This window comes from Heteronotia binoei, chromosome 3 (genome assembly GCF_032191835.1).
Source record: "Heteronotia binoei isolate CCM8104 ecotype False Entrance Well chromosome 3, APGP_CSIRO_Hbin_v1, whole genome shotgun sequence".
Taxonomy (NCBI): Eukaryota; Metazoa; Chordata; class Lepidosauria; order Squamata; family Gekkonidae; genus Heteronotia; species Heteronotia binoei.
Window position 1 is genome coordinate 99,166,653 of NC_083225.1, and position 21,503 is coordinate 99,188,155.

A 21,503-nucleotide genomic window follows, 5' to 3' on the forward strand; every position below is an offset into this window, starting at 1 on the left:
GCTAAGGAGAGGGGATTCCAGCAACAAGCTCCTCTTCCTTCCCTAGATCTTCTCCTCCCCTGAGCTCAGCCTCTTGCTTTCTTCCCTTTTATGGCATTCCCTGGCCCTCTCAAATCTTCCACCTACACCATCTGCCTCTTTTCCCTGCTTTGCTCCTTCTCCTTTCTGCTCAGGGCTGCTTCTTAGTCACCCGTATTCTGGCCTTCCCCAAGTCTGAGATTAGCCTTGTATTCTAACGCCTTCCTGCCTCTGCCAGGCTCCCTGCCTTATTCTCTGCTATGTCAGAGTGATCTGCCTGGGTTCCTGCAACCGCTCTTTCCTGGCCTTCCTTGCATAGGTGAGCCTGCGCCCAGGCTGTCCTCAGCTCTTTTGTATAATTGTGCCATCTTTTAAGACAAAGAGAACTGCTAGATGCCCTGATCTGAATAACCCAGGCAAGCCAGATCTTGGAAGCTAAGCAAGGTCAACTCTGGCAAGTAACTGGATGGGACACCTCCTTGAAACACCAGTAGTCAAGAGGAGGGGGAAGGCTTTATTCAGCCACCTCCAGACCTCCAGTAGGGGTCAGATATTAGAAGCTGCTGCGACTTCCAGGTGCAGACACACACACACCAGAAAGAGAGAGAGAGAGAGAGAAAGAGAGAGAGAGAGAGAGAAAGAGAGAGAGAGAGAGAGAGAGAAAGAGAAAAAGAGAGAAAGAAAGAAAACCAACAACAAAAAAGAGAACTGTTGGGTGTCTTGCCATCAACATATAGCTAGGAAAGCTGTGAAAGTTTAGTAGTACATAGGCTGTAAGTCTCAGTTTCTCTCTCATACCCCTGCCCAAACCCTTAAGATAGCAACATTAATCTGGCATTCAGATGGCAACAATACAGCCTGCACAGTTGTTTTTGTAAAGCAGTAAGCATTTCAGGTGCAGATGAGATATCTGAAATTCACCACAATGTAACATACTTTAATTCTGTATTCATTTAGAATAGGAGTATCAAACTCAATTGTTATGAGGGCTGAATCTGACAAATGAGACCTTGTCAGGGTAGGCCATGTGTGTTATAAAATGTAATGCCAGATAGCAGAGATATAAACTTTATAAAGAATACAGACAAACACAATTAAAGATTTTTTTTAAAAAAATTCTTAAAATAAAACATGCTTAAAACATCCAGGGAATTGGGCAAAGGAAGCTCTGGCTCTTTCCTTCCTTCCCCAGTGGACCAGGAGGGAGAAGAGCCTCAGCCAATAGAAGGAAGAGAGGCTTGGCTCAGTAGCTCTGCTGTGCAACTGAGAAAGTCTGGCAAAGGAAGCTATCCCTTCCCCCTTCCTCCCCAGGGGAGGAGCCTCAGCCATTGGAGAAATAGAGGCTTTGCTCTGTAGCTCTTGTGTGATTGAGCAAGCTAGGCAAAGCAAGCTGTTATGCAGAAAGAAGCAAAAGAGAGGGAGAAAGAAGCAGACGACAGCTAGTTGCTTGAGAGCCTGATAGGAGCCCTCCAGGGGCCTGATTCAGTCCCCGGGCTGAATGTTTGACACCCCTGATTTAGAATATTTATAATATTTCTATGCCACCTCTTTAGAGTCCTACAATTAAAAAATGACAATATAAAAAAAACAAGCCATTGGACAGAAGCTGCATAAAACCTATCCATAAAACAGAAGCAGACCATTAAAAAGCTGGTTAAGATAAACTCCTAATTAAAAGCCTGAGTGAAAGGGTGTGTTTTAGCCTGGTGCCTAAAAGAAAGTGCCAGGTAAGCCTCAAGGAAAAGGGCATTCCAAAGGCAAGGTGCCACCACAGAAAATGCCCTGTTATCTAGTTGCCACCTGCCTCTGAATGTAGGAACACAAAGAGTAGGTCTTGAGAGGCACAGGTTAATAGGTGGGCTGGATAGTATGGGAGAAGACAGTCCTGCAGGTACGCTGGCCCAAGCCATTGTGGACCTTCAAGGTAAGAACCAGTACTTTGAACTGTGTCCAGAAGCAGATAAGTAACCACTGCAGTTCTTTTAGCATAGAGTGAAATGATTCCTGTAACCAACTTCTGATAGCTGCCTGGCCACCAGTTTGTACCAACTGAAGTTCAAACCATTTGCAAAAGCAGCCTCACAGAGTGCATTACAGTAATATAACTTTGGTGTGATGAGAGCACAGAACACTATGGTCAGATCACGCTTTCTGAAGTTCTATAGTTTGAAACCAGTAGAAGCTGATAACAGGCACCATGTGACATGAAGGAGACCTGAGTCTTCAACCATAGAAAAGGATCCAAGTAGCACTCCCAAACTAGAAACCTGCTCTTTCAGAGGGAGCACACACACACACCTCACTAGGGGTAGGGAACGTTGGCTCTCCAGATGTTTTTTGCCTACAACTCTCATCAGCCCCAGCCAGCATGGCCAATGGCTGGGGCTGATGGGAGTTGTAGGCAAAAATCATCTGGAGAGCCAATGTTCCCTACCCCTGCCCCAGACAGACTGGCTCCACAGTCCAAAGAGCAGCTTCTCCATTGACCAACAGCACCTCAGTCTTGTTTGAATCAAGCTTCAGTTTATCAGCCCTCGTACATCGCATTACCTTCTCCAGACATCTATTCAGAACAGGCTTAGCTGTTTTGGATAAGCTTCTCAGTGTCTGAAAGTCTAAATCACACCCAGATAAATGGTTGGTTTATGTACCTTATGACCAGAGAAAACTGAATCACATGTATGAGCCATTATATGCATAGGCACCAGAATGCTCCAGGACAGCCTTGCACTGTTGTCCGTTGGAGCACCCTCAGCCAAGGACAACAAACAACAAGCCCTACAATGCCAAGCCCAAGACTGCCTCTATCAGCTCAAGCAGAGACACTGATGGGCAGCACAATGGGCAGAATGCTAACAAAATCCCCATTCTGTCCTGAGTCCCCAGCATCAAGTACATACATTCAAATTTGGGGTTCTGGCTAACAAAACATATAGTAAATGTTATGGAGGCTCAAAAGATCATGCACACCTTCCATATGTTCCCTTTAGATACATTTCTTACCTATTTCAGGTTTGTCAAGTAGGCTTATGAGAATACGAAAAGGTTTCAAATATGCATGGTGCTGTTCCTCCATATCACAATCTGCAAACTTCTGATGTAAGATTTCAATCAATCCCTGTTGAAACAATTTTAAAATATAAATACTGCAAGCAAAATATTGTTAGCAGCCAGTTCCTTATGTAACCTGAATGCTAATTATAGAACACCACTAACCCTTATTAAAACAGAATACCAAACTACTTCAGAGATACAAAGCCATTTTCAGCATCATGAATAGGCAGCCTAATATTAGGGTTGCCCCAGAGCTTCAGGGAGCATAATCTTAGAATGACAACCCACCGCCTAGTTCTTCTCTTGGCAGGCGAACGCTGCACACTAAAACTCTTCAAGGTAACTAAGTCCTCAGGGTCAGATGAATTGCATCCAAGGGTTTAAAAGAGCTTGTGGATGTAATTTCTGAGCCTCTGGCTATTATTTTTGAGAATTCTTGGAGAACAGGAGAAGTGCCAGAAGATTGGAGGCGGGAAAATGTTGTCCCCATCTTCAAGAAGGGGAAAAAAGACGATTTGGGTAACTACCGACCCGTCAGCTTGATGTCTATACCTGGAAAAGTTTTAGAACAAATCATCAAACAGTCGGTCCTGGAACATTTAGAAAGAATGAATGTGATTACTAAGAGCCAGCATGGGTTTCTCAAGAACAAGTCATGCCAGACTAACCTGATCTCTTTTTTTGATTCCCCTGGATCAGGGGAATGCTGTAGACATCGTTTATCTTGATTTCAGTAAAGCTTTTGATATGGTTCCCCATACTATCCTTGCTGACAAGTTGGTAAAATGTGGTTTGAATTCTGTTACCGTTAGGTGGATCTGTAACTGGTTGACAAATCGCACCCAAAGAGTGCTTGTGAATGGTTCCTCATCCTCTTGGAGAGGAGTGACGTGGAGTACCTCAAGGATCTGTCCTGGGACCTGTTTTGTTCAACATCTTTATCAATGATTTGGATGAAGGAATAGAGGGAATGCTTATTAAATTTGCATATGATACTAAATTGGGAGGGGTTGCAAACACAGAAGAAGACAGAAACAGGATGACCTTGATAGGCTGGAAAACTGGGCTAAAACCAATAAAATGAATTTTAACAGGGATAAATGTAAAGTTCTTCATTTAGGTAGGAAAAATCCAATGCATGGTTATAGGATGGGGGAGACTTGTCTTAGCAGTAGTATGTGCAAAAAGGATCTAGGGGTCTTAGTGGATCATACGCTGAACATGAGTCAACACTAGTTTGGAATTATTTTCTGTGGCCCCGGAAGGCAGGACCAGAACCAATGGGTTGAAATTAAATCAAAAGAGTTTCCGACTCAACATCAGGAAGAACTTCCTGACTGTTAGAGCGATTTGTGGAACAGGTTTCCTTGGGAAGTGGTGGGCTCTCCTTCCTTGGAGATTTTTAAACAGAGGCTAGATGGCCATCTGACAGATATGAAGATCCTGTGAATTTGGGGGGGAGGTGTTTGTGAGTTTCCTGCATTGTGCAGGGGGTTGGACTAGATGATCCTAGTGGTCCCTTCCAACTCTATGATTCTATATCTGAGAGGGATCTGTCTCCATGGGCCCAGTCTCTATATTTAAGTATTCACAGATGAAGTCATGTGGAAAATTATATATATAGTTTTCCACATGGCTTCATCTGTGAATACTTAAATCCAGAGACTGAGGCCAAGGACATAAAAGACAAATTGTTCTACAAAACTGAGAAAAGCCCTAAAATTACCAAAATATCTGAAATCTTAAAAAAAAGATACATTGAAGGTCAAAATCCCACCCAGATCATAGAAACAGTACCTGTAGCTTTTAGGAAATGCTCAGTGGCAGCTGTTAGACAACCACAACATTATTGGCAGCCTTCATTGTCTTTTTTTGGTCAGTAAAAGGCAGAAAGAAGAGCAGAGCCCTTTTCAGAGATGTTTTGATCTTTGAGGAAGGATTAATCTTGGCCAAGGTTGGACATGGGGGCTGCCAGAAAGATGAAATAGTATGAGGGGGATACAGGGGAAAGGGAAGTGGCCCCACAAGTCCTTGCGGGTTCCCCACTGAGCAGCTGGGCTCAGCTGGATGAGTGGCATCACACAGCTAGGCCAGATTTTCTCAGGGAGAAGCTGCCAAGGGATAGAAGGAGGGAAAGCTAAAGGGGGGCAAAGAAAGGTATGCTGGCTGGTGGGAAGAAAAGTAGGAAGCAGGAAACGGAAGCAGCTATGAGGGTTTACAGGAAAGGGAAAGAAGCAATAGTAGGGGAAGAAAACATGAACTGCCTCCTGCAAGTTCTTGTGCCCTTGTGTATGTGTAAAAAAATCTTTAATACTAATGAACACCAGTGCCAAGATAAACTGACTTAGCTTCGACACTAGTTTCTTTTTTGCTTGCTTCCTGCTCAATGTTCTCAGAATGCTGAAAGTGGAGGTGTCGCGTGGGTGGGACAACTCATCACCATGGGAATGAAAGTTTGCTCTCCCCTTTTCTCCAGTATGTGCCACAATCTGCTTCAGCTCTCCACCAAGAATGATTAATAAGCAAAACCTTGAACCCTGTACTAATACTGAACCAGACACACAATGCATCATAATGACAATTAACATTCTTCAAAGAATATTGTATATACCTACTTCAACTAGAAGGTCTTTGGAATATTTTTCAAAAAAATAGAGGGCATGGTCTTCTAAGGATATTGAAACAGATGAATCAGGAACAAAGGTACCTCCTTTGATATCAGAACCTAAGAATGGAACAGAGAAATATGGAAAGTAATTTGCATATTATAATGAACAAACTGTGTTTTCAGGTTAATGACACAAGCAATTACGGAAAATATGAACAACTTCCTCCCTCCCCATACTCTGGCAGCTCCACATCATGAGTGTACCAGTCAAGTTCAGCAGAAATCATAGGCCTTTACTTTGATTTATAGTAGGATCCACCTAAAAGCAAGCACATTGCTAAATCTGGTAAAGCCACATTCCTGCATTTGTGTGTCTAAGATACCTGCATTTACTTAAATGCAGCACTAGAGCCAGAGTGTTCTCGGTAACAGCCCCCACTTTGTGGAATGCCCTCCCCGAAAACATCAGGGCCCTGTGGAACCTGCCACAGTTCCATAGGGCCTGTAAGACCAAACTTTTCAAATTCGCCTTTAATGGTTAGGGAAAGGTGGCTATTACCTTCAACATCAACAATCTCACTGAATTAATATAATGGAAATCAGAGGCTTGCCATCGTGGATTTTTAATATATATGGAAATGTTTTCATATTTCTAATTTTAATATGTTTGTAAATTGTTAATGTTTTAAACTGTTGCTAGCCACCCTGAGCCTGTCAGGGGAGGGCGGGATATAAATCTGATAAATAAATAAACTACCTTGGGAGAATGGAAGTGAGGAAGGAGCCAGGCATGTGTATAACTCAGGCAATATTTCTGAGTTCATGAACATTCTTGTTTCACTGTGGTTAAACTTATGGTCTGAATGCAGCCTAAAGGAAACCAAACTTATAATTTATGATTAATCTAAAATGGAATTCTTGAGAGGCAGTCCTAGGTAGGTGTGGAGGTGTGGCAAGGGTGGGACAATTCATCATCAAAAGACCATGGGAACACAAATTATAATTTTTCTGTGAAACAGATTTCACTATGTGAATGTTTCATATAGTAAAAAGCATATATGTATGGCATACTTTTACTTAAAGATTCATGTGCCAGTTGTAAAAATCTGCATTCATCTGATGTGAAAAGCACAATTTTTTCTCCTTACACAAGACAAACATTTTGTAAAGAAGCATTTTATTCAGTAACAGGTTGTCCATTAAGACAGCATGTCTTAGATGAAACCTGCAAATTATGTTTTATAATTTAATAGACGTTAATGAACATTAATATTCAGTAACAAGGTACTCTATGAAAACTTACATTCCATATAAAACTTTATTGGTCTTAAAAGTGATATTTGACTCCTGCTTTGTTCTACTTCTTCAGACCAACATGGCTGCCCACCTGGGATCCATGCCCACATGGATCTAAATACTTTTAAATACTGTAACTTTTCAAAAGATAGTTTCAGAAGATTTGCAGCAAAACAGCTAGATTTAAATTGAGCACCTTAGAGACTCTCAAAAGCTCATACTTCAAATTTTTTCTGGGTCTCTAAGATGCTGCTGGACTCAAATCAAGCTGTTACATTTCAAAGAGACACATTCTACCCCACACAAAAACAATATAAAGACAGTGTGAATGTAATCTGCGAAGTACCTAACAACCATGCATATAACCTTCTGTTCAGGGACATGTCTCTTCTTAAGAGAGTCTGGGCAGAAGCTGAGAGAAGACGGACTACATCAGACCTAGACAGTGGTATAGCACTTTCACTGAGATCCTAAAACAAGAAACAGAAACAAATCATCTGTACATGCACTCTTTAGAAGCAGAAAGGAAACCCAGAAACCAATAAAACCTTAATACTATGGGGAAAACACTAGCAGAGAGAATTAGAAAGCCTGAAAATCTTTGAAATTTGACAGAGCCATAATAGTAGGTATTCTTCATGCTCAGCATACAACAGGAATGTCTGGAGACAAAGCATTTTCAGCCTTCCCATCTTTTTATTTATCTCTTGACTCATTCCATAGTAAATTTAGTTATGAAAAGGTAAAGCAATATGATGGCTGAGTTACGTGAAAAGCTGCCATTTTATCCCTTTGTTTTATTTATCCCATAGCATGATACAATTCAGAAACAGATTCCACCCCTTTGAGTGAGCCTATATGTTATCTGCATACATAAGAAATGTATGAAGACTTAGTAACAGAGGGGCAACCAAATGCAGCGAATACAAGAAACAGTACTGCAATTAAACCAAAGGAAAGAAGTGTCCAGTTTCATCAGATGTTCAATAGCAGCATAATGGACAAAATAGGAGCCTGCAATTAAAAGAGGGAAATCAACCCTCAGCAAAAACAGGTAGGAGTAGAATGTTTAGGATTCTTTAGTGATGTGAATCAATTTCTTATTTACAGAACAAGTTCTAAAAATTTACATATGCCTGCAACTCTACAGGAACAACGGTACCATCAAACATAGCTCTGCCACCAAGTTTTTTTTCTGTTCCCCAATGCATATTTTCCACTGACATATTTTATGCTACCTGTTGTTAGATACAGGATACCAATGCTAATTAGAGCTGATACCTTTAAGATAAATTCTATTACAAAAAACCCACTATAAGGGTTGAGAATATAGGCTTTATATAAACAACAAATACCACATCTGGTGATTCAGCACTGGCCCTGCAAATTGCTCTTGGTATTTATGTGCCTGTAAAATAAACCTTATATTGAACCTCAACTAATGCTTACCAAAGATGTGTAAAGAGGGAAGAAGAAGAGAACCACCTCTAAAGTGTTTCTTTGTACAAGAACATTTGTATCCAGCATGGCCACACAAAGAGCTCTGACCTGCAGTGAACAGTTTAAAAAAGGAGAATTGCATCTAACAAAGCTGATTCAACACCATTCAAATTAATCAACTGTAAATTCAAAGCTTTCCGAGGCTTTAGGTGGTTAAAAAGACCCCTAGCACTTTCATATTACCCCTTTATGTTTCCACATAAGCCTAAACTTTATGAGACTGGCACCTCTGAGTAAAAAGAAAAAACGCCAGAGTTAAATACTCATAACCTCAAGCGGCACAAATACATCAATATTCTTGCAAAACAGTGGGAAAATGAACCACTTACCCTAAATTCAAAATACTACAACAACTTTGTTTTCCTGCACCTTTAAGACCAACAAAGTTTTATTCAGAAAGTAAGCTTTTCTGTGCTAAAAGCACACTTCTTCAAATGAGGGAATAAGGTACATTGCTTCCAGTTTTATTCTGGCAGACTTTAACCTTTAAAACCCTTACCTGTCAAGTTAAATAACGTAAGGCGGCAAAATGTTAACTTCTTCCTTCATGATACAATAAGTCATGAAGGGGAAATCAAGTTCCTGTAATTTTTTTAGCTAACTCCACATCAAACTTAACATAACTAATTTGGTTTCTAGCTATACTGAAATTCAAGACATCTGATGTAGTCCTACACTGAAGAAGTGTGGCTTCTGAACTTACTGTTCAAAGATGGAGTGGAAGAGTCAGTTTCTCTTGTGTAATCTAATACAGACATTTGTCACAGTATAGAAAATCTTCTGTGGAGAAACGCCATCTTAGTTAATGGTGGTGCTTGGTTGGGAGGGAACATGAAACTGCTAAGGCAGGCTTTGTGGCCTAGCCTTCCCTTCACTCCCTCCTCCCTTCCGGAGTTAAACCATCACCTCTAGGGGGAAAGCCTCCTAGATGGGCAGGAAGTTCTTTTTTTTTAATTGGAGTGAGGCAGGAAAAGTTCAGTTCTTGGCTGGCCCTCAAGGAGAGAGGTTGTCAGTCTGTGGGCTCCTGACTGTGGGAGAGGCCTTCTCAAGAGGGAGAGGAGGAGTGGACTCCAGGCAGTCAAACCAAGGAAGTCATCCACAAGGCAGGGCAAGTTTAGACCAGGGAAGGGAGGATGCGTTTAAATCCACCTTTTATTTGTCCTTCTGGTTGCTGTTTGGGTGCTGTGCTAAACTTTTACATACAACTGCTTTTGTTTTTTTCTTTTCTTTTTCTCTTCTAATTAAATATTTTTACTGTTTTGAATGCTGGCAGTCAAACTTTGTACCACATAGATCCCCAACCGCTTTAGACCACGCTGCTTTATGAAGGAGGCCCCGGGGAAGGGGGAAGGCATGTAGTTGGATAAGGTGCCAATCCTCCAGGGGTTCCCCGAAGAAGTGCTGTGGTCTCTGTGATACCCAAGTACAAGGTGGCAGAGGACCTTGAGGCCTGGCCTCAGAGCTGGAGAGGGGGATTGGGAGTCCTGTTCCTCTCAATCCGAACCCCTAGACTGAGCAGGTGGTGGCAGCGAGCCCAAGTGGCCAGAGGAGAAATAGCTCCCTCCAAAAAGGGGAACGGGGTCTGGTAGGCAAACCAGGGCCGTTCCGTCACATCTTCTCCATGTGAGAAACAGAACCCTGTGCAAGTCAGAGCCTATTCTGCAATTGCAAGCTGTTTCACAGAGCTAACTGTATCTTATGCAAAACATATTTAACACCACCACACACAAGAGCCTGAGCATTCTAAAGATTAAATTTTGTTAGTCTTTAAGGTGCTACTGAACTCTTACTCTTTTTCATTTCTCGTAAAGTTCTCCCTCATTTTCTGCAATCATGCTGGGGACAGCTACACAACTTGTTGTGGACCCCGAGCACTATTGATAAAGTGAATATACTGTTTAAAAAAGCCAGCTCCATACACATTTCCCTCTGCTAGTTGGGGAAAAGGTAAAGGTTGTCCCGTACAAGCACCAGTCATTTCTGACTCTGGGGTGATGTCGCATCACGATGTTTTCATGACAGACATTTCAGGGGGTGGTTTGCCATTGCCTTCCCCAGTCATCTACACTTTCCCACTCTGCGCCACTCAGCTTTCCCACTCTGCGCCACGGGGCTCAGTGCTAGTAGGGAACATGCAGGCAATAGTTCTGAGCAAGGAGTTAAAAGCTTTAGCTGAAGGAAGCAACCATAGTCACTTTATTTCACCCCAATATGAACATCAACAAATCCCTCTCCCAATGGTTCCTAAGGGGCAAAAGGAAAAACAAATCAGTTGGCAGGCAGAAAATCAAAATAAACAATCTCTAAATAACAGGCTGAATTATTATAAACAAATATAACACTGGCAGGCTTTAGATAAATACAAAAAAGTTTTGGACGGGCAGGCAGTGCCTACTGGGCACTAAAAACGCTTTGCAGAGATGGTATCGCCATATGCTCTGACTTCTCTAAATCATAAAAATAACAAACTGACATTCACTCTTCCACACACACTGAGGACTCCTGACTTGTGCTAGATCACTTTTCCCTCACAGACATACCCACTAGCTCACCGGACTCACACTCTAACTAGCCCCTCAACTCCTGGTGTGTCTCAGTCCCAGCTAGATTCCTAGTTTGACTCCTGGAATTCCTTTCTAGCCACAAGAATCCTGTCACAGTATTTGTGTATTGGAGTGTTCTCAGTTTACACTAGGAGTCTGCCCTGTTGTGCAGAACCCTACAGAGTTTCTCCTCACAGAAGGTGCCTGGCTATGACCCCTTTCTGACCAAAAACTCACTCAGACAGGAAGCTTAGCCCAGTTCTGTCTACCAAGGAACTCAGCCCCACTGGCTGTTCTCAGCTCCTTGTCCAGTTGCTTTACATCACAACTGACCAGCTTAAGTATCAGTCTTCACACTGTTCAGTAGTTAAGCCCCAATTCCAGACTAACTTTCTGAGGCATTTTCTCTTTTCTGCAAGCCCCTTCAATTCACTACATTCTCATTTCCATAGCTGCTGCCCAGCCAATCTCTGCAAGACTGTTCTCCAGCTTCCAGGCTAACTTGCCAGAGTCCGTCACAGTGCCACTAGACTCCAACTTTGTCCTATTACTTGTGTAGTCTGTAAGTGTTAATCAGCATTAAACCAGAAAAAAGAATACAAAAAGTTATTTAAAAACAAAATTAATCTAGAATTTGCCTGTTCATCTGCATTGTCCATTGTTTAGTTATACATCCCATCCACATGATTAGGTTTATAACTTACCGTTAGTTTAGCATCAGTCCCCAGCATGTAATTCTGATGTCTTCCGGGCAATTCTCTATTGATATGACTAACAACAAAGAGGGATGCAGGCAGTCTTATGGAAGGACTGACCAGGACACTCCCCCACAGTGCTGAATAGAACAATTCTTTACCGATTAGGAGAGACAGTTTCACAAGTAAAGCATCTGTTCTGTTAATTAAGAAGAAAAATATAAGTTTCTATAATTAATAAGTAAACATTCTACATGAAAAACCAAATACTTGTACATATCTAATATTTTATATAAATATTTCTGATATTATCAGAGCTCACTGATGTTGAAATAATAATTAGCGACCTGTTAGGTAATTCAACCATGATGTACTACCATTATTCACTACACCAAGAAGAATGGGCTCCCACATGAACACAGAATTAGAGTTAACTTAAATTTTATAGAAAATTATTCTATGGTTTCCCTGTAGTTATTCTGTTAATGTCTCAGAAACACTATAACCCCAGAAACTATAACTATGTTCCCCAGAAACACTATAACCAATTAATAAACCAAAGGACAATGGTTAGGTGGGAAACTCAGCAATACCCCACCAGCAATACCCCACCAGCCGCCCTGAGCCATTTTATGGGAAGGGCGGGATATAAGTCATAGAATAAATAAATAAATAAGAAATGGTAAATCAGGGGTATAAGTCTGTTTTTGGATGAGAGTGTGAGTTTATATTCCAGATAATTTGTTATTATTTCACCTGAGTTGTTCTAGGTTCTTACTGCTGTTTCTTCTCTGAGCATGGTTTTATGCAGCCTGCTACCTTCTCTACTCACTTATGAGACAGATATTCAAACTGAAAAGCAATAGATGACATTAAGAATGCAAAAGGGAAATTGTTTCTAGAACTATGCTGAGGAAAAGTTGTATTGTAAGGAGAAAACTGCAGCATATTAATCCATGATTGAAATAATCTTGTCTTCTCCTCCTCCATAAAATTTATATCCCGCTTCCTCTCCCCTGAATGGGACTCAAGGGGACTAACAGCATATAAAATAAACCAAATAAAAACAATATAGAAGAAAATAATAAGCTTTGAAAATCTATCCCTATTAATCTCTATCCACTATCAAGCAGGGTAGGATGAGCAGATGATGAAGACACCTACCAGTTGTCTAGTGGATCACAATCCCCCAAAGGCCACCCAAAAACGAGTAGCCTTGAACACCCTGGAGAACCTAGGGATGTCCCACATAGCATGCACCTTGTGATGTAGTTAGTTCCACAGGATAGAGGCTACTACCGAAGAAGGCCCTCACTCTTTTTGACACAAGGCAGACCATTAATACCGTAAATGCCAAGAAGAAGATTGTAGAAGATGGGGAAGATGATGCTGGGAGAAGTGGCCCTGAAGGTATGAGGGTCCCAGACCATTTAGGGCTTTAAAGCTAAGTACGAATACTTTGAATTGGCACCAGAAACTAATTGATAGCCACTGCAGGTGCCATAGGGTAGGTGTTATATGCAGTGACCAAGACATTCCCATCAGCAAACTGGCAGCTGTGTTCTGGCACACTTGCAGTTTCCAAAGCATCTTCAAAGGTAGCCCTATGTAGAACGCATTACAGTAGCCCAGTCCTGAGGTGACTGCTGCATAAATTACTATGGAAAGGTCCTCCCAAGACAGATAGGGAACCAGCTGGCGGGCCCAGCATACATAGTAAAGCTCAATCTTTGTCATAAAGGACACATTTGTCCTTAGAGAGTAAAGAATTGAGCCATACTCCCAAATTCCTAATAGAACCCACTGATATATTGCTTTTATTGTCCATGTATCTCTTGTTTCTATTGTCTTTCAGGGGGCTCTAGCCATTGAGTTTCAGAGATACAAGAGAAAGGAAACAAAAAGGTTTACTTAAAAAAAATAAAAGCTAAAAATGTAGAGGAGCTAGTGGATTGCGGCAATAGACTGTTGTAATGTTTTACCTATCAAGCAATAACAATTTTTTTAAAAAGCCAAAAATAGTCCTCTGGTGGCTACAAGGACCAAGGAAAATAAAACTTGTGGCTACTAGCCACAAGCAGCCATTTACTTCTTGAAAACTTTGGTAGGAATTAGTCTCGGAATTTTGAAAATTTTAAAAATTTCCTTCCAACTGTCAATTCCTTAGACTACCACATTGTAAATTGTCAATTCTTAGAAAACTCACGACCTAGAAAGGCAGGCATATTTTGAACAAAAGCCAGTTATATTGTGTGAATTTAAATGATATAAGGAACTGAGGTGTTTTTGTCTTCTAAACAGGAAAGGTTTAGTTGGTGAAAAGGAGAGACTTCTTGGCTTAGGAAATGACAAAGGTAATTAAGGGAAGTGACTCACAAGTGTGAGCCATATGTCTCCAGTGCAGTCATAACAGGGACTTTAAACAAGCTGCTGCCTGAGTCTCAGCCTCTTATTTGCATTATGAGTGACAAACTATATAAGGATTCCATGGAAAAACACATGAAGCTATACAAAACCTTAAAATCACAACCATAATGCCAAATATTACTTCAACATGCTTTGCAAGTATAAGATAACAGAAAAACAAGTAAACAGCATTAAGAAAAAATATCTTCTCAAGACCTTGGGGAGTTACTGTCTATTACTGAGAGCCAGCTGCTCATTACTGAGAGCCAGTATGGTGTAGTGGTTGAGAGCAGCCAGCTGGCTGAAGATCACCTTACTCTTCCATGTGAAGCCTGCTAGGTAACCTCTGGTCAGTCACAGCTCTCTCAGGGTTCTCTCAGCCCTAGCTACCTCACAAGATGACTAACTACCTATCCCATCTAAGTCTTAAAACCAATAGCCTGTTTGACCAGAAAAAGACAACAATATAACAACAAAGTTATTGCTGTTCACAATTCATCAAAAACAAATGACATTTAATTGCAGCTACTATATATTTGCACACATCTATATTAAAATACAGCTCCACTAACAGAGTAATTAAATGATCATTAGAAGAGCAAACAGGCTTCTTATTCAGATGAGGATCCAGAAATTTTCATTGCAGATCTGAATAAATTACACAGAAAAAGAAGAAATGCTCAATAGCTTCTACTGAAGACTTATCACAGGTACAAACTCTAGATCCCCTTTCTTGGCTTGTAAATAGTCCATGTAAGACAGCAAGTAAAGTGAATTCATTCTTGAAAAAAAAAACCTCTGGTACCATAGTACTATAATACTATAGAAATAATATGGTAACTGATATTGATTAAAATATGAATATCCAAAGTACACGGACGAACATATGCACCACTTCCCTATATCCCATTCTTCTGCCACAAGGTGGCTACTAACCAAACTATAAGCACCAGTCTTCCCTAAAGCCAGAAGGGAGCAGCAGCGGCACTATGATACCAGCCCAAGGACGGCACCCCAGGCAAGGCACTGCTGCAGCTCCAATGCCAGCACTGGCAAGGGTGAGCGCAGCTGCAGTGAGGTTCCCGGTGTCAGCGTGCATGCCACTACTGCCCACCGTTGCTTTGCCTCTCACGTCTGTGACACGAGAGACAGAGCGACAGCAGAAGCAGCAGCACGCACGCTGACACCGGGAGCCTCACTGTTGCTTCTAAGTGAACTATTTCAGTCCGCTTTGAAGCTCCGGTGGGAGGGAGGGCCCAAACCGCCGCCCTCTCCCCAGCTCAGCGCTCCAGACAGCTGCCTACTCCGGCTCAATGGACGCACCGGGCCTGGAAGAGAGTCACAATCCAAATCAAGTGAATTCAGCTTATCTGTGAGCTTGGTCTTTTGGCTAGGAAAGCATCCTCACAAGATGACTGTTCTGGGGTTGACTGTTGAATAGCCTCCTGCTTCTACATCATGTTTTTTTTGCTGTAGACTTACATCTATCCCTCCCTGTTTGCAGGTGGAAGCACTGCAGTCAAATGGTGTTTCTGCGGCCACTGCCAGATACTGAAAGAACATTCTAACTTCAGAATTACATGCCCCTACCCTTCTTGTGTCTATTTCAGTTACTTGCACTGTTCTATCACACAAAAGCAATTTAAAGACTTTGAGCACTTCACAAATAAACAGAAAGATATTAATACGTAATTTTATTTTTTTCTAATACATTATGCCAACCTGTCATAGATTTCTGACCCTTCCTCCAATCCAGGCAAAAGTCCAATTATGAAGGCTTGAAGACTTGGCAGAAGAGACTTCTGTATGGGAAGGAAATATTTCTCATATAGACCAAGAAGAACTGGTCTCACCGACATTGCTGCATTTGCCAGCAGGGGAAACAAACCAGAGCTGGGGAAGGGAGGGAAAAAAAGAGAAATTATAATTTTTAAAAGGGGAAAAAAATATATCACCAAGCGGATAAATTCTATCAAGTTTAATTTCAATCTAATCTCTTTAAATAGGGGGGAAACCCTACCTGTATAGGAATAAGTCCTTTGCAAGCCATTTGGTCCCAATAATTTTAAATATGACCTCATATGTCTCTAGTGCCTTTAAGTGCACTCCACTAGGTAAAGCTGGATGCAAACACTGGGACAATCTCTTGCTGATAATCAAGCGTCTTGGTAAAAGAGAGTACTTCAAATTACTTTGAAGAGCCTGTAAAAACAAAGAAAATGCTGAGGGAAGGGAATACCATAATTACATGCTTAGCAGAATACACTTAACAGAATCTTGGAGAACTGATATAAAGTCACTCTTTTCAAGACGTAGCTCTGCCATGACCAAGTTCATAACCCCATACTCAATTACTTTTTAAGTCTTGCCCCCATTTTTCAAAATTAAGTACAGAATCAGTAGTCTTAAACAACTGTTGCTCCTAGTGATACAACTGGTTTGCTGAAAGTCAAACACCACAAGCTTACCTGAGAATAAATGAAACACAGGGTGTCACACTGTTCCTCAGAAAATGGCTGTGATGTCCCTGAGCTGGATAGACCAGGCAAGTCTGATCCTGTCAGATCTCAAAAGCTAAGAAGGGCCAACCCTGGGAAGTACTTGGATAGGGGACCTCCTTGGACTATCAGGAACGGGAGGCAGGGGCAGGCTATATCAAGCCACTTCTCTGAACCTCCTCCATGCCCCAGTAGGGGTCAACAAAAGTCACCATGACTTCCAGGCTCGTGTACGCGGGCACATGTACACAAATATGAAATGGCTGTGATGCTCCAGCTGAATGAAGCCTGTGCAATACTCAACAGTCCCCCAGTGTGTAAACACAGCTGGATGAATAGGAGAATACTGTGGCTATGCAGCCCTTGAACACAAGCAGTACATAACTGAAAAGCTGCTCATTGTAAATTGCAAGTTTAGCAACAGTTTCAAAGTTATTTTTATTTTACAAATTTAGACAGGAGATCATGGGTTTAGTTAACTTTCAAATATATACCTATTCAATATTATTTTGCTTTATGGTTGATGAATTAAGCTACTACAGACTGCCAGCAGTTTGAGACTTTGGCTAGTTACTTTTGCAGCTAGACTGAACAAGTCATACACATCTGCTCCCCCTCACCCTCAGCTTGATGAAAGTCTAACTTCTATAGCAAACGTTCTTCTTATTAAAGCATTATAGAAAAATAAAACTTAATTTAAGGAAGACTGTCATATTCTGTCTGTTGTGGTGAGAATTCCATGCACCAAAGTATGTGGTACTAATACAGTGTAAACTAAGGGTAGACAGTGGTTAATAACCATTTATGAAGAGAACTTTAAACAGAACACTCAAATGGATCGGGTTGCCAGGTCCCCACTGGAATGGGATGGGGGAGTAACACTGCCAGATACAGGTTGGGAAACTCCTGGAGATTTGGAGATGGAGCCTGGGGAGGACAGGGACCACAGTGCCATAGAGAACACCCTCCAAAGCACCCATTTTCTCCAGGGAGACTGATCTCTATAGTTTGGAGTTGACCTGCAATTCTGAGGAATCCCCAGGTCCCGCCTGAAGGCTGGCATCCCTAAATGGATCAGTGAAATATACTACAATAATCTCTTTCATTGACTGACCTAACTGTAAGGTTGAATTTAAAAAGGTAAAGGTAGTCCCCTGTGCAAGCACCAGTTGTTTCTGACTCTGGGGTGATGTTACTTTCACGTTTTCACAGCAGACTTTTTACGGGGTGGTTTGCCATTGCCTTCCCCAGTCATCTACTCTTTCCCCCCAGCAAACTGGGTACTCATTTTACCGACCTCGGAAGGATGGAAGGCTGAGTCAAGCTTGAGCCGGCTACCTGAAAACCCAGCTTCCGCCAGGATCAAACTCAGGTTGTGAGCAGAGCTTAGGACTGCAGTACCACAGCTTTACCACTCTGCACCACAGACTGAATTTAGATGTTTTCTAATCACAGCTTGCGTTGAATAGACTCTAATTAATTAATCTTCCAGCATGTAACTATCATGGTGAACTGGAGCCAGATAAAGCTGGAACCCAGATTCATGCACTAGGGAATGCTGAAGGGTACATGCAGACACAACAATAAACTATAGATTCAAGTAGGCAGCTGTGTTGGTTTGAAGTAGTAGAAGAAAATAGGAGTCAATTGCACTTTTAATACCAACTTAGTTTTATTCAGAACGTAAGCTTTCGTGTGCATGCACACTTCTTCAGACGAGGAATGAGGTACAGCTATATGTGGCTCTGCTTACTGTACCTCATTACTCGTCTGAAGAAGTGTGCATGCACACGAAAGCTTATGTTCTGAATAAATTGGTCTTAAAGGTGCAATCCACTCCTATTTCGTTCAACAATAAACTATGTTCCTGCATTACAGCAGTTCAACTGCAGCTTGTTTAACAGATGAATGCAGCATCTCTTATATCCAGTTTTCATATACCTATATAAACTCACATAGATGTATCTGATGAAAGCTTCACATCAACAAACACAGTGTCTCTGTTTTATCAAAAAGAGAATTTCTCTCTGTGTATGTGTTAGAAATTCACTATAGAGCTCCTTATGCATATTGAACTAAACGATAACTTTTCGGCCTCGCTATTTTCACTAGCATTTGACATAACCACCCCCCTGCGTGTCATGAAAATGTACACCATAACAAATTTATTGGTCTAATACATCACAAGACTATCATTCTTGTAGAAATTAAAATTATGATAAATCCTGGGGGAGTGGAGAAGAACTTTTTTTCCAGCCCTTCCCAGAAGAATGTGTATTCTAATTTTAACATACATCTTGAAAACAAAGAGATGGCAGAAAACAGCAGAGCTAACTCCAAAAGGGAGTATATGATATTTCTATTGAAAATGACCTGAGACCTTAGTATTGTGCTAAGGGTGAATTGTGATTTGGAAGGACACCTGAAAAGGTCCTTCCTGCATTCATAACAATGAATGCCAACTTGGCTGGCTACAAACTGTACTAAATGTAGCACACTTCAGTTGCGGCAAACATTTTGAGGAACAATTATACAAGAACATATTCTCTGCACAGCCTTCTTTTCCCAGAGTGTTCTAGTACAGAAAGAAGTTAGGAGCATTTATTGTTCAACTCATCAGTTAGCATAACATGCTAGCCTGGACAAATTCTGCTACAATGTCAACACTGTGAACTACCCACAAACACCACTATCCTGAGGACATTTTTGAATTATATCATCAGATTTAATTAAGACAAATTACAACTATTAACATTAATAGCACATCTAACACTATGAAAATCAACATATGCTACAGAGAATAAGTCACAAGACAAGAAACAAAAGCATGCAACTTGTTCCAACCAAACAGTGGAGGGAAAGGAAAAACCACAAATTTAAACAGGGAAATTCCATGTGGTTGTTGTTCTGTCATATTACAAATAATTTACAAGGAGCCCACCAAATTTATGTATAGCAAATACAGATGTTCTAAAGAAAGTATATTTCATGGGGACTAAAGTAAAAGGTGGCTTTGTATTCTGAAGTTTTCCATTCATGTTTTCAAGATTGATTCCTTTTAATTCCAGTTTTACTTGTGGATAAGGTAGGTATTGCATAGCAGATAGTCTACTAATCTCCCTTTTTTTAAAAAAAGAAAGCATTTAAAAATGAAAAGCAGGAGGCTGCAAGATGAGCAGAGAACCAATTGGGGCTGGGTGCTATGCTTTCTTCTCTGAAAGAAGGGTATACTGAGCAGAAAATATCAATTGTTCCGCCCCTAAACTTGTATCTTCTGTAGTAGACTTGTCGTTTAAAATGCCACACACATCAGGAGATTGTGCCAATATACAGTTGGTCCTAACAGATATCCATAGTGCATGTTTTCACCCTAACAGAAAAAACAAGCAGGGAACTCAGAATGCCTTGTGAAGGGCACAACTTTCCCCTCCCCCACTATTTTATCTTTCCCCTCCATGAAAGCCACCAAAGCCTCTCTCTGGCTCCTACTCTCCTTACCATCCACCAGCCAACATACCTGCATCTGACCTCCCCCACTTCAAGCCTTCCCTCTATTCCTCTACCTGACAACCTCTCCCTGGCAAAACCCTGCACAGTTCTGGCTATCAAGGTGTGGCAGAATTTATTTTGGGTTGGCCCTCTTTATGAAATTGGCTACAAGAACTCTTTATGAAAGTAGCCATACTCTTATGAAATATGCATTAAGAGCTCTTCAGCACCTTGAGCATCTATTGCTCTCAGATAAAAGCATGAGTAGAGAATCTAGGTCGGTGTGAAACTGTCTCAGGACAGGAAAGGCCTTATATGGTATGGTCCTTATAAGGTATTTGCAGGAAGCATGGCTTTAGCCATCTGTGAAAGTCTGCTAGGGAATAGGTGAAAGATAAGAGTGAACTGAGGGCAATCTTAGCCTCAAATGTTTTGATTTGGCATTAGGATTGTTGATATTAAGATGCAGCCAGAGATTCTGGAATGTATAACATCTGATATTATCTGATAAGATAAAGATGGTAGAGATGGGTCCAAGCCTTTAAAAGCTCTGGACTTTGGGTAGAAAGATGCTGATCTGAATCAGAAGCTCTGTGTTTGATCATGCCAAGCTAACTGGGACAGACTCTGGGCTGGCCTGCATGAGAGACAGTCTTTCTGACAGTCAAGTCATGAATTTAAGCACTCTTATTAGAGATCTCTAATACAGAATGGGACTTGGGACTTAGACTTTAATTGAGAAAATGTAGACTAACAGGGACTTAGACTTTTCATAGGATACTTGACTACAGAATGCTTTACTATGTAACTATGCTTGACTATGGAACTGAATTCTAAATGTATAACTATATGAGCAACTGTACTAATGTAATCTCTTGTTTGCCTTTCTAATTGTATTTTAAGTCTTCTGTCTAAAAAGTGCAGAAAAGGGCAACTAGAATGATTAAAGGTTTGGAACACTTTCCCTATGAAGAAAGGTAAAAACGCTTGGGGCTCTTTAGCTTGGAGAAATGTCGACTGCGGGGTGACATGATAGAGATTTACAAGATTATGTATAAGATGGAGAAAATAAAGAAGTACTTTTCTCCCTTTCTCACAATACAAGAACTTGTGGGCATTCAATGAAATTGCTGAGCAGTCAGGTTAAAATGGATAAAAGGAAGTATTTCACCCAAAGGGTGATTAACAAGTGGAATTCACTGTATGTGTGTATACACACACACACATATATTGGCCACTATGTGCCACAGAGAGTTGGACTGGATGGGCCATTGGCCTGATCCAACATGGCTTACTTTGCAGCCAAGACTGCATCTGCAAATTCGCGCCCGGCACAATTATTTAGAATAATTGGAGACCTTACTACATTGCCTCAAGGCAAACCAAATGTTAGGGA

At 41.1% G+C, this 21,503-nt stretch overlaps 1 protein-coding gene across 2 annotated transcripts in view; it reads right to left on the reverse strand.

Annotated features, from left to right (window-relative positions):
- Positions 1–21,503, reverse strand: part of DOP1B (DOP1 leucine zipper like protein B) — a 126,403-nt gene that overhangs the window by 82,591 nt on the left and 22,309 nt on the right. For both annotated transcript variants that reach the window (XM_060234275.1, XM_060234276.1), the window contains exons 3-9: positions 16,141–16,322; positions 15,843–16,013; positions 11,724–11,913; positions 8,426–8,524; positions 7,323–7,446; positions 5,688–5,797; positions 3,022–3,136 (exon numbers count right to left, since the gene is read on the reverse strand). In XM_060234275.1, coding sequence (XP_060090258.1) covers positions 3,022–3,136; positions 5,688–5,797; positions 7,323–7,446; positions 8,426–8,524; positions 11,724–11,913; positions 15,843–16,013; positions 16,141–16,322 — 991 coding nt within the window. The remainder of the gene's footprint in view (positions 1–3,021; positions 3,137–5,687; positions 5,798–7,322; positions 7,447–8,425; positions 8,525–11,723; positions 11,914–15,842; positions 16,014–16,140; positions 16,323–21,503) is intronic.